Source organism: Cygnus olor, chromosome 2 (assembly GCF_009769625.2).
Source record: "Cygnus olor isolate bCygOlo1 chromosome 2, bCygOlo1.pri.v2, whole genome shotgun sequence".
NCBI classification, from domain to species: Eukaryota; Metazoa; Chordata; class Aves; order Anseriformes; family Anatidae; genus Cygnus; species Cygnus olor.
In genome coordinates, this window is record NC_049170.1 from 121,474,485 (window position 1) to 121,487,928 (window position 13,444).

General features: G+C 36.3%; 1 protein-coding gene across 4 annotated transcripts in view; it reads right to left on the bottom strand.

The window, feature by feature from the left end:
• Positions 1–13,444, bottom strand: part of TOX (thymocyte selection associated high mobility group box) — a 222,723-nt gene that overhangs the window by 162,107 nt on the left and 47,172 nt on the right. The window contains exon 1 of one of the 4 annotated variants that reach the window (XM_040545647.1): positions 11,483–11,709. The exons of the other annotated variants lie outside the window; for them this stretch is intronic. Coding sequence (XP_040401581.1) covers positions 11,483–11,551 — 69 coding nt within the window. The 5' untranslated portion in view covers positions 11,552–11,709. Of the gene's footprint in view, positions 1–11,482; positions 11,710–13,444 lie in introns of those variants that run through there. 4 annotated transcript variants of the gene reach the window in all.

Sequence of the window (13,444 nt, forward strand, 5' to 3'; positions counted from 1 at the left end):
TTACATGTTATTATAGGCTCAGCTTACTCTAGACAGGCAGGGAGGTTCTGTTCTGACCTGATGGGGAGTGACTCTCTGCCAGAGAATGGGATTTTTAAATTGTAACAGATGTTCCACTGAACCACTGAGTGAACCCACATCTGATTGCCCTACCACAGTCCTTCTCCAGGCACAAGTACTTATTCTGTAGGCTGCACTGTCCATCTCAGGACACACCAGCAGGGACGGCCTGCTTGGTGGCTGGATGCTTCTCCTTTCCTACCTTCCACCAGGTGCCCTAAACTTTGCAGGATGTAGGCCTAAACCAGCATGCCCAAAAGTTATTATCACACAATTAATCAATTAACAATTAACAGTTTACTAAGTTTCAGTTTGGCCATCTTCTGCACTTCAAAATAGTATTTTTCTTTAGATAGGAGAGCCTCAGAAGAATCATTAGCCAAAATACATTAGTATGAATGATGACTTTGTCACAACAGAGACTGGGACCCATAATGGGGAATTTTTAATTTGGTCAAAACTTGAGAGATTCTAACATATCTTTATTATCAATATCTTTGCACAAGAACTGTATGATGTTCCTTCACAAACAATTCTTCATGTAGCAAAAACTCTCAGAGAACTATCGCAGCTCATAAGCCATCACTCGAGACTAACAAAATAGGCAAGAGCTAGTGCAGAGACCACTGTCTGTTGAAGTTCTTCCTGATTTATTTATTTTTTCAACTAGCTAGTTTCATTTTGTGACTTGACATTGTATTTGCAAGAGCAAATACAATGAAGACACCAGCCAGTCAGCATAAGTGAAAGCTGAACCTCCACATGTAACTGTTGATGTTAACAGAGCTACTCCAAAATTAGGCTGGAGGGCTGCCACATGCCATGCAGCTTATCTGGTGTTCACTAAGGTGACAGATTCCAGCTCATTTTCTTTCACACTGCAAACAGTGATATGCCTACAGCCACCTCTCCTGCCCACTGGCCACCCATGGGGCTTCTCCCTCTGTCTACCCTTTTGCTTCCTCACTTGCTGAAGCAGGATAAGGAAAACAGTGGTGGTAGTGGGGCAGTCAAGAGCTGAATCTTTATCCCAGAGACGTTGACCTTGTACACACACCGTGATTTTAGGCCTAGTGTGGTCAAGTCGATCACCAGCAACTGTCACCCAAAATTTCACCCCAGCGTAGACTGAAGTCTTGATTACCAAACCCCTCAGACCAGAGACGTGGCCAGAGCGTGCACCGACTCCTTCCTGTGTTACAGCACCATGCATGAGAAAAGAATGAGCTCCCCAGTCTTGCTCTGAGATGGAGCTTGTGACCAGCCCCAGCACTCACACAGTTCTAGGAGTTTGGAAATGTTTGCAGATCCCCTGAATTGAGACACCGTCTTTGTGGATCAGGTTCCTAGCCATCAAACACAGGGGGAAAACAGCCAATTATTTTGTATTACTTTGGCTCCTAGTACGTGCTAAATCAGTCATAAGATCATCCACAGCCTGTTCTGAGATTTGACAGCTACTACACACTTTCAAGTTGATTGCTACCAATTTGGAGCCTCTCAGAAACAAACATGGACACCCTGCAGATAGAGATTCACACATTTGGTAGAAGAGCCTTCAAAGCTGAAGTCTGAAAAGAAAGTGCTAGTATTAAAATGTTATAAAAAGATACTATGGAATAAAAAAACTCACAAAAACATTGTTTGACACATTATAGCTCAAATTCCAAAAGGAAAGAAGTTGTTGAAGGTATATAATCCTATATGTAAATAAATGTGTGTATATATGTGTATATGTACAGTATGAATGACAGATTGGAGATCTCATCTACATACCAGAAGATTTTGAGCAGATTGTTAATTTATTTTAAACTGCATAGTAACACTTCTAAAATACACTAATCACAACAGTGTAAATACTCTTTAAGACTGGTGTAACATACATATTCAGCTGATTTCATGTCTTCTGGGATTAAAAATGCAGACATCAAAACTTTTTTTTTTTTGGTATATATATTCTGATGTCTTATCACACATTAAAAAATTAGAATGGCATCAGGAGGCTCAAGTATGTTTAGAAATAAATTTTTCCATAAGTATTCTTGAAATATGAGGTATTTATATTGCACTGGCCAAACTACATGTTATCCTTAAATCAACCCTAGATAATGTTTTAATGTTTTGATGTAATTGTTAACTGTACTTTGCAAAACTGTAAGGTGGTAAAAACATAGTGAGATACGAGATTTTGAGGATAAATAGTTTGATCATAATTAAAGACTGTGCTACTACAACCCTAGTTTAAATATTGCTTGAATTTAATTTGTTGGCAGAAGATACATGTCAATGATCATGCAGTTCATTCAAGTCAAGTGGAAAACCTTTCCTTTGAGTTTTGGTTTTATTTAAGCTTGAAACACTATTGTTAATTCCAGGGTAATTAAAACAAGGATTTCCTTAATTCTATACAAATTCAGTCCACTTGTGCCTTGGAAAAGATCTATTTCTTTCTAAAGATATCTTTTAAGACAAGATGATCTATTAATTTCTAGGTACTGAAACATAAATCTAGACACTCAACCTCATCTTTGATACCACATGTTCTTTCTTCTGAAATAAATAAATAGATAAATAAATAAAATCTGTGAAAAATTGCTCTGAGAGCTGGAACCTCTGGATTTAAGTGCCTAAAATTATGCTTGCAGTTTTCAGAACAGAGATCCAAATGTGCTTCTGAAAATGCCTATTCAGTTCATGCTTAGCAATAAAAGAATGTAGATGTTTCTTTATTTTCTGTTAATACCACACTGCCCAGATGTCTAGTCCTTCATTTCTGAACATGCCCAGAGGTTCTTAAGTTTCATAAACGAGAATAGCTTATCTGATAATTCACATGTAGCTCCAAGAAGAATTCAAAAATCAACAGTCCCTCTGCTTAACACATTTTATCATTTTACTTATTTCCTGGATTGAGCTGACTACAATTTCTGTAGCAGGAGAAAACACTACTAAGCTGCAGTTCTGGATTCTTGTATCTGCTTTTGGTCATTCATCACCGTCTGTATTTGACAAGGAGGTAAGATCTTACTATACTATTTAGTTATATAGAACCAATAATTAAAAATATCTTCTCTTCTCATTTGAACTCCAGAAGCAGTTAGCTTTTGTGACCAAGTTCTGAAATAGCAGAAATAGTCTAACTAGGAAAAGGCTGTACTAGATTTTGTGGGCTCTGCCTAATTCATGTATCTGCTGTGTGAACGGTAGGCTAGGGAAAGAAACCTGCAAGACCCTTCATCCTTTCAGGTTCACCTTGGTCTTGCCTAAGTTTCGAACAGATCATTCACACCCAAGGTCCAATGCAAACTAGATACCATCATGTCTGGTGCTTCTTCCTTGCTAGAAAGAGCCCAGAGAGCTGAATAAGAATGTATAGAAGAAACAGAGGCCTCAGAAAAACAAAATTGGAATATGAAATCCTACTTAACACATTTTCTTATGCTGAAAATTATTAGAAACAGGTTAAGTAAAAACATTTGTTGGTAAGACAGACTCTAAAGAAAAACTGCTACCCAATAAATGTATTTTACTGTACCAAAAATCCTCATCTAACGTAAAAGAGCGTTTGAAAGAATTACAAAACCAGAGTAGATCATTTGCTTCTACATTTGTAACCATTGATCTGAGAAACATATCAATAAACATCATATAAAAAGTATTTGATTTTGAGATAACAGCAATGACTATGATCTCAATATCTTTAATTTTGCATTTAAAGAAGCAATACCAATATTCTGATTCTGGGTTTGGAAAAATATTATGATAATCAAATTAACTAATAGTACAAATATAACACATCACTCAATCCAGGCAAATGATCTGTATCAATGATTTGGAACAGTGATTCATATTCACATCATTTTTTTAATTAATAAAATATTGAACATTGTCATTGTTTTTTAATTAGATTATTTTAAATTGTCTACAAATATTGACTTTTTAATAAGGAAATGAGAACTATTAAAAAAAAGTTTGCTTTTAATAAAAGCAAACCATTATATTATATATTTTCTTTTATAAATGTACCCATTCTAGGCTTTAATACTCTCAGATTAATACTTAGAAAATGTAGCTGACTATTGAAAAATACAGATATACAGATCTCGGATCTCAGAGTAAACCCCAAAACTTGAGTTTGATCATTCATTCCTATGAGTGATGAAGACAAGTCAGGAGCATAAAAGCGAAGTTCAGAAAAAATAAGATTTTGAGAGATTAAATCAAAATTAATTTCTCTTGAAGTCCCATCCATGGCTCAGAAGTCCCACCCACAGAAAAGCATCCAGCTTTTCCTTCTGAGTACACTTGGGCAGTGACGCGGCTATACTGGCTTTTTGTACCATACTCTACAGTACAGTTTTCTAAAGCAGAAGTCATGATGTACAAAAGGAAATGGGATATGATACCCAAAATTATCATCATAACAGCAAAATTTTAGGTTTTCTTTCCTACTGGTTACAGCCCTTAACTTGTTAACGGTCTTGGGTTCAGGCCCATGTTCAGGAAGTGTATGGCGCAAAGTTCCTGGCCTGACGATCTACAGTATATATGAAGACCAGCTTCAATGAAATGGTGTTACAAATATACAAGAGTTAGTGAGAACCACTGACTAGATGTAATGGCTGCATACATAATGCATGTCTTCTTATACATACTATAATCTCAAATCCAAAACACACTTCAATCTCCAAATCTACCTCTCCATCCTGAGGGTCAGTCAGTTCTCACCAGGAAAAATTTTGAAGGGGAGTCAGGCATTTCAGTACATATATGGAGATCAAAAACTCAAAGTCTGATGAAGTGCAAGGAGAAAAGAGAATTTTAGTCAAATGCATAGTGACGGTAATGATACTGTGAGCAGAACACTAAAAGAAAACTTTTGGGTTTAGTTTTAAAAAAAAAAAAAGTTTGGTAGGATGGATTACTATGCAAAGGCAAGATATTCTGTTTTTCCCCTGTAGCTTCATAAATGATGTATTTGAGAAATGGAGTGTTTACATAACTATAATCATACAAACTATTGTGCCTTTAGCAATTTCAATAATATAGACGGAAAATAGAGTTATCTTCGTTATGAACTTCCTATGGACAACTTCATAAGTAGCACTGCAGTTAGATAATAAAATGAAATAAAGATATTACTTTAGGCCATATTCAAACCTTATTTCCATTTTGTAGAGATCAAGGGTGTAACAGGCTCTTTATTTGTGGACCATTCAGTAGCTTTGCTAACAGAACTATGCATTTTTCCCCTAGCAATGTTACATGATCCATGAGTTTCCACATAAAAAAAAGTGTTTAGTTCTTCAAAGTTATTTCTTATAGCCAGTTCCCAAAGTTGAACCATATGACAATATCAAGAGATACTTGCTATTTATTGGGCCTCTCCATCAGTAAAACCCCACAAGCCTTGGCAAGAACAGTATTTGTTAATATAAGAGTGGCAATATAAAGTAATTTGACTATACTAAACTGCATGTCAAAAAGAAACGAGCACTATAGTTATCAGCCATTTTCCTGGCTATCACATACATTTAATATGATAAGCAAGGACTATCTTAGTGAACCTTGAACTCTGCAGCGATGTAGATGAATTAGAGCTTTTGAAAACATTTTTTTTTTCTTATCCACATACAAATAGATAATAGCTTGATTTTAGCAGGGATTCTTTACAGCTAAAGTACTTCCCCCTCAGGGAATCATACTGTCACTTGTTTTTATTTTCAAAATGAAAACAAATGGCATTGTAACTCCTAAGGGTGAAAATGACTTCAGTCTACTTTTTCCTCTGCACTCCCATATACTCATTTTTAGTTAGATGGAATATAGATATAGTTCTTTCCCCCTTTGGCTCCCATTGCCACAAACTGTATTCAGTAGCTGTACAGTAATTAACTGCTCTTGACTGGAAAACTGCCAACATGTACAACGTGACACTCTTCCTTTGAACGCTAACAAAGTGCATAAGTAATTTATGTTGGATTAAATATCCCTAACAGGGACCCTTAAGTAACCCAATCACTTTAAACAGGCTCCACATGTATGCTCCTATGCAGTGAAGACATCAGACAGTGATAACCCACTAATAGCACAGTTCTAACTATATTCCAGCCATTAGCATTTTATGACATCAATCCTCATTAAACTTGGCAAGGAAAAAGATACTAATGTTTCCTAATTTTGCAGCCAAGGTGGAAGAGAAATGGAGAAAATGTAGACAGGTGCTGTCTCCCAAAAAGGATTAACATTTTTTAAAATGTGGTTGCAATCTTCTGTTAGTACCTTTGTTTGTATTGAAAGAAAGACAACAAAGAGGTAAGGACTACAAGGACCTCAGTGGAATCCAGCCAAGAGTGAAAGAAAAGACTGGTATTTCAGCCATTGTGCTCCCTGCTAAAGCACTGTGCCAACTCATCTTCCAACCCATTATATGAAATTTAATTTAACCTGCTATGCAATTAATTCAGATGTTCAGCCTATTTTTCTCATGGCAGAATCCCTCACACAATGCCTTATTTAAATATTAATCAGTCCTCTTTCAATTAGGACTAATTTGCTTCACAGGGTTTCTCTCATCTTCTGATTGCAGGAAAATGGAGGTAACTTGCAACGTTTGAGGATAATTAACATGGTATTTTTATAATACTGATACATCAAATGGGACCTTAATGAACCCCGCTGATTCCATTTAGTAAAGCATGCCTCAAAGTTATAATCAAGAGGAAAGCCATTGCCATCTGTTTAAAATACTAAGGAGCACAATTTAAACACAGAATAGTTATTTCTTTAAACTGTCTATTGTAGGGGTCTGCAAAAGCCATTTTTTTTTCATGGAAACTAATTGTACAGTATTTAAATTTGAACCTTTTATTACATATATATAAACAGTGTCTTCCCAAAATGTAGAGGGCCTTCTTAATTAAATGTTGACAACCTCAGATATAAGTAATGTTTGTTAATGTTAATTTTCAAAACATGCTGTGCAGTTGTTACAGAGGCAATACAGTTTTTACTCTATTCTAATGAATATAATATTTTGTGTAATTTTGCACAGTACTTGAAGAGAACACTCTTCAAAACAACTTCCCTCCCACCCACCCCCCAAAAAAAAAAAAAAGAACTGTAGTCTTTGCAAAATGAAAAATAAAGGCATATGTTGTTCATTTGTTGGTTATTAAGAAAGGCAAACAAGTTAACATTTACACATGACCAGTTGCTCACAAAATGTTCCATCTGCTACAAAGAAGGTCGAAGTTCATCTTTCTTATGTTTAGAATTGCTCTCCTGTTCCTAGGTAACCTGTAGTCAAAACCCATGTGACTGAGATATCAGATCCTGACTTCATCATGAAAGAAAAGAAGTCCTTAGTGAAAAAACAGCAGAGAAAAGCAGATCAGACCATTTGCTTCATTTTCTCTCCTCTGTAAATTTTAGAAGTTCATAATTATTTATTGACTAAGCCATAAAACTTGGTTGGTTTTGTTTGTTTGTTTCGTTTCAGAAAAGTCAAAAATATTAGTATACACAAACAGTTAAAGAATCAGTATATTTCTTTTTCCTGTATAAATATACTCTATTGAATATGTGACTACAAAAAAGGAAATGTCATCACTCTGTTAAATGTCAATAATTTACTATAACGTAACGTGGTACAAAACCCAAAAATTAAGTCAAAACAATTCTGAACTTCTGAAACATCATTTCCTGCAGCTCACCTCCATGTGGATTCTCATGCACCTAACAATGTATTTGTACCCTCACCAGCACATTTCTTAGTAGTGGTAGGACCCCTAACAAATACCTTCTCAAATGCAGTGTGTACTTTCAAAACTTTGTAGTAGCTTACTGATTTTGAGTCTTCATTAAGTATAAAATAGGTTAATTCTTACTTGAAAATATCATCAACCATCATGCAGAGACAAGCTGATCTCAAAAGCCTTGCTTTCTTCAGAAATGGATAAAACCTCAGGACTGATCACCGGGCCTACATAATTGTAGCAGAATTGATTAAAAAACTGTACAAAGAAACAAAGGCATTCTGTTGCTGTCCTGGATTTTCTACTCACTCAAGTCTAGAGAGGACATCGGGGAAGAGATGATTACAAGTGAAAGGGAGCAAAGAAAGAATATGCAGCTTTCTAGAAAACTTTGTCTAGCAAAGACATCTCTAGAGGTGTCCAGAACACAGTACGTTGTGTTGTAATAATAACCATAGCCATTCTGGGGGACTGGGCTTAACCTGGATAACTCTCTGATGTGGATACACAGAAACAAAGATACTTAAAAAAAATATACTCCCACTATGTTGAAAGTATATTACAGAACAGATGTTCCTCTGATACATTTCTTTCTTTCATTCTATTTTTTAAAAAGGGCACAAGACAATTCAAGATCTGCTTTGACAGAAATGATACATTCTCCATTACACATTTTGAGCTTAGTTTTAGCTAGTTCTGAGTACTCCATATCTCCATTTACTCCAACTAGATGTGTGAATCTCAGTACTTCAAGACGTTTATATTTAGAGACAAGTTAAGGAAGCCTTCCAGGTTGTGATCCATTTCCTAGCAATCAGGAATTATTGTGGTTCTTCAAAATTATCTTTTCATCCACCACTGACTTTATTTATCTGAAACAGTTTATATTTCTTTAAGGGAACTTAAGCCTAGCAAAATCTTATGTTTTCCCTTTAATAATATGAAAAATACCCTCTGAAGATGGGTCTCTGATCCAGAAGGAAAATAAGAGATTCTTAAAGGTCATATTATCTACACATTATTGGATATATTTGACCATTGCATCTTGCTTCTTTCACTATTAAAGGGTAAAGAATCAGAGAAAACTCCTGCAGTAAAATTTGTAACTCATAGTTGTGAAAAAACTCATTTTAGATCTGTCTGAAAGGATGTAGTAGAGTCAGTTTGTTGCCTGTATCAACCACGTGGTAGATGGCCAATATAGAACATACTGCTCTCAGTTATTTCTGAGATGAAAGGTCTATAAGTATGATAACTATCAATTCTATCATGAATATAAAGAAGCCAGCATTTTGTTTGTGTCTTTCCCATTGCATAACCAGAACCTGTCCAATATTAAGAGAGTTCTGAAATGTCCTATTTTCCCCTAAAAAAGTATCCTAGATGCAGCCTACAGTACTTCAGACGGGAAGGCTTTTAAATTTTGGAATGTTAAAGTATCCTTCCGAGTAACATCCTATTTGTGTTTGCTTTGCTTGCCCAGAGGGTGCTCCTAGATTTCCTCCCCCTTACAAGAGATGCTGGGGACTCAGACAATAATGATAAAAACATACAAGAGGGATTTGAATTTATCTCAGAGGGGCAGCCTGATCATCCCTGCAAGCTTCCAGAGCTTTAGTCTCTGAAATCAAGCAAAATACTATGAACTAGAGCTAAAACTCTTCACAATATTCTTTACTAGGGTCTATGGTCAGGGACAAAACATCACTGCTAATGGACAGTTCTTGCTCACTGAGAGTTGTTATTCACATATGGGTTTCTCTGGACTGCACAGACATGTAGTTTCCTGAACTGTCTCATTTAAGAATTAATCTCATTTAAAAAGTTATTGCAGTGTATCTATGAATGCATGTCAGCTAAGATTACCACAATGTCCTGTTTTGGCATTATCCTTTTTGAATCTGTTTAAGATATATTATCACTGACTACTTTGTGGCTGCTCTTGAGAAGAATAAAAGAACTCTGGGCTACATCAAAGATGTAACAGCCTCATAAAAGAGTTTCTTGTGCTGCTGATAGTTGACATCCAAGTGTGTCTTGTGTCATTCAGTCGGGTGTTTTCTGTCTTCATGCTTCATCTGGCACAACTCATCCCTATCTATAGAGGTATTCAAAAAAAGGAGGTGACAGGCAGCCACTGCTGTGAAGAATGAACACTGTAGTGTTTAATCAGATAGTCCATGGGGTGAGCCTATGCTTGGGTGAGATTTATTGCTAGCACCGGACACTTAGGAATCTTGCTGGGTCCATGAAACTTATCCTCGTAGATCTATTTTCCAGAGGGAATAATGGGAAAATTCTCACTTTGTAAAGAGATGATAAAAGCAGATCAATGAGTTGCACCCTTGAATGATATAGCTAAGGTGAATGCATTCAGCTGAAAGACTGAACAACTGAGTGACTGAGATAACTCAAGAGGACACCTTATTGTTCTTTGAATATATATGCCCGTTTGTCAGATTTATTATCCAGATAATTTTTGAATCTTTTACTATGGTGGATATTGCATCTCCAGTTCCAGACTTAATGGCTGTTCCATGAACTCCATCTGGAACTTGTTCAGTAATAGGATGGGCTTTATACCGCCCCATTCCTACAGCTGATCTGTCTCCACTTTCATTTATTAGCTGAGATGTCTCAAGGGATAACATAACTGGATGTGCAGAAAGAAGCTTGCATTTATTTTAGTCTCCCAATAAAAGATCTATAACTAAATTGTAGCCAGTTAAAAGTGGAGCATGTCTGACTTAATTTTAAACAGATTTGTATTTTCAAGTATGCGTTGCTGTTTACAAGTATACTAAGACATTTAAAATGCAATAATACACTATAATAAAATGACAGCAAAACACCTACTGCAACACTAGAACAAAACTTAAAACAGGAATAAATTAGTGAAGATAGTTTATAGAGTTAAAGATTTCCAATTTTACTACAGACCAAATAAATCTTAATTTTCAGAGTATTTTTAAAATTTTAAAGGCACTTTTTTAACCAAAGCATGCATTTACCAAAATGTACACATTCAAAACTGTGTGACTATTCCAAAAGGAATGGCATTGTGGCTCAGTTTCCAACCTGTATTCTATGCGCCAGCCTCCTCTCTCTTATGCCAAACTGGTGTTGGAATATAAGATATCTGTGTAAGCAAGCCATAAAGTTTACACAAGATTACTTTGTTTTGGGACTACATTATTTTTCTTCCTTCTGTCTTTCCTGAGTCCACATAAATTTTGTAAATAAAATCTCCTTCTCCCAAGAGGGGAGAGTTTTCCACTTTTTCTACTTCCTATGAACTGGTTGCTTACAGTGCAACATTAGCAAACAATTCCTTACGCCATGAGGAAAAATGTAAGTAGCATGTTGGGAAAATAAAACAGCTATAATTATTTCAGTGCAAATTTCAAAGGGATTATAAAAAAGTCAGTTGAATATATTAAAATACCATAGAAGAATCTTAAGCTACAGAAAGTAAAAATACATTAGTTTTTATTACGGCTCATCTGAAGATGTGGATTGCAGCCATCAACACTGTGCAACAGACAACCCTGCCAGAACTGTCAATAATTATCAGATTTGAAAATATAAGTAGCTTATGCCAATCACACACATTTGGCAAAGCTGTCCGTTCCATATCTGGCAAAGGTGGCAGCTGCATGTTTTACCTGGGCACAAGATCCTCGTTCAGTGTTCATTTGGCCGGAAAAGGCTGCTTTGAATTCTGCTAATGCCATAGATGAAGGGCAGGTCAGAGCCTCCACTTGAGCAGCTGGACAATATACATTCCTGTCAAAAGTTTCAGAGGACTTCTTACACTCTCTTCTCTCCTTCCCTCAATTACACTGCTATTGCTGTCACCACATTGGAGTGGATCTGGAACACGAGTGAGAGCATTCCCTTTGGGGAAAGAAACACATATACAATTTCCCTAAATAAATATTTATAAACCCACTGTTTCTTCCCTATAAATGAAAATGAACCAACAATTCATGTTGGTTCAATTTAAGTCTCGACAACTCATGGAATCAGAGAATGACAGAATATCCCAAGTTGGAAGGGACCCACAAGGATCATTGAGTCCAACTCCTGGCCCCACACAGGACCACCCAAAAATCAGACCATGTGTCTGAGAGTGTTGTCCAAATGCTTCTTGAACTCCGACAGGCTCAGTGCTGTGACCACTGCCCTGGGGAGCCTGTCCCAGTGCCCGACCACCCTCTGGGTGAAGAACCTTTTCCTAACAGCCAGCCTGACCCTCCCCTGTCCCAGCTCCATGCTGTTAACTCTCCATTTAGACATTGCCTCATTTTGAAAGCCTCTGAAAGAAATGCATGCAGTCTCTGAAATACAAAACAAAAGCTCAAAGAACTTTTGAAGTGGAGGTAGCTGATGAATTCTAGTATTTTGAGCCTGCAGTTTCACTTTCAAATTACAGAAGAGAGAAACAGGTTCAACCTGGAAAATAAAATAAATAAATAAATAAATAAAAAACAAACCTATCTCCAGAAACAGTTATAAAACCAGACTGAAAATAATATATACTCCATCGCCCCAGAAGGATGGAAAGGGAGTGGCCTTGCTTCCACTGAGAGAGCAACAACTCAGTGGGAGTTGCAGATGCTGCCATTTTGTGATCCTGGAATATGTTCCCCAGTCTTGGATGTGCCAGCCTGATGCACAGAGGTGATGTGGGCTAGCAACAGTCAGATCCACTGTTTTGGGAATTTGGATTTGCAGCATTTTTGCATCCATCTCCATGTTCAATTCTTCATCTAAGTGCACTCTCACGACATGAGGAGAAATAAAAGTAATCACTCTGTGTTCTTTTTCACTATCCTCTCATTTCTAATTAGAGTGGGTGAATCATTCTTAATAATAGCCCTTTTCTACTTAATATTTACAAACATTGTGCATCTGGACAACAGAAATAATGCTTAGAAAGCATAAATGGATATTCGGAGTTACGACCCGAAGAAGAAAACTGCTCACTTTGCATCTGCAACTACACTGATACAGAAATTATTTTAAAATTTAGAACTGAGAAAATGTTAAGTATAAGTCTTCAAAATAAACAAATGAAAGTGTTGCAATCAATGCAAAATAAATCACAGCTTGACCACTGGAGAAAATATATGCAAGTGCTTCTAGCAATACTTTGAATGAAAAACACAAATATCTGACTGATGACACTTCTTTCTTGCCCAGTTCAGGAACTGCCAATAGGCTAACATCTAAAGCAAATTCAAAATCATGTTTTCTCTATTGTGCTATGGTATGGTATCTAGCACACTTACTGTGGAAATATCAAAAAATAAAAAAATAAATAATGTCTGAGCTATTTTTCAGAACTATAGCCTGATAGGGAGTATTCCAATGATTTTTGCTAATCAGTTAAAAAGTAACAAATGTACAAGATCACAGTTAAGATGTACTTTCATCCATAAAGCAAAGAACAGATGCCTAAAATTATTTTGTTAAAAAATCTTTCTTGATAAATCCACTACAGGGAGAGCAAAAAGAAAACTAATGAGCATTTTTACAACATCTCTGGGTATCTTATATTTAGAACACAATGTGATTCAAGATCTGGTTTACTACTTGGGCGGGAAGACTGCTGTTTTTGGTGT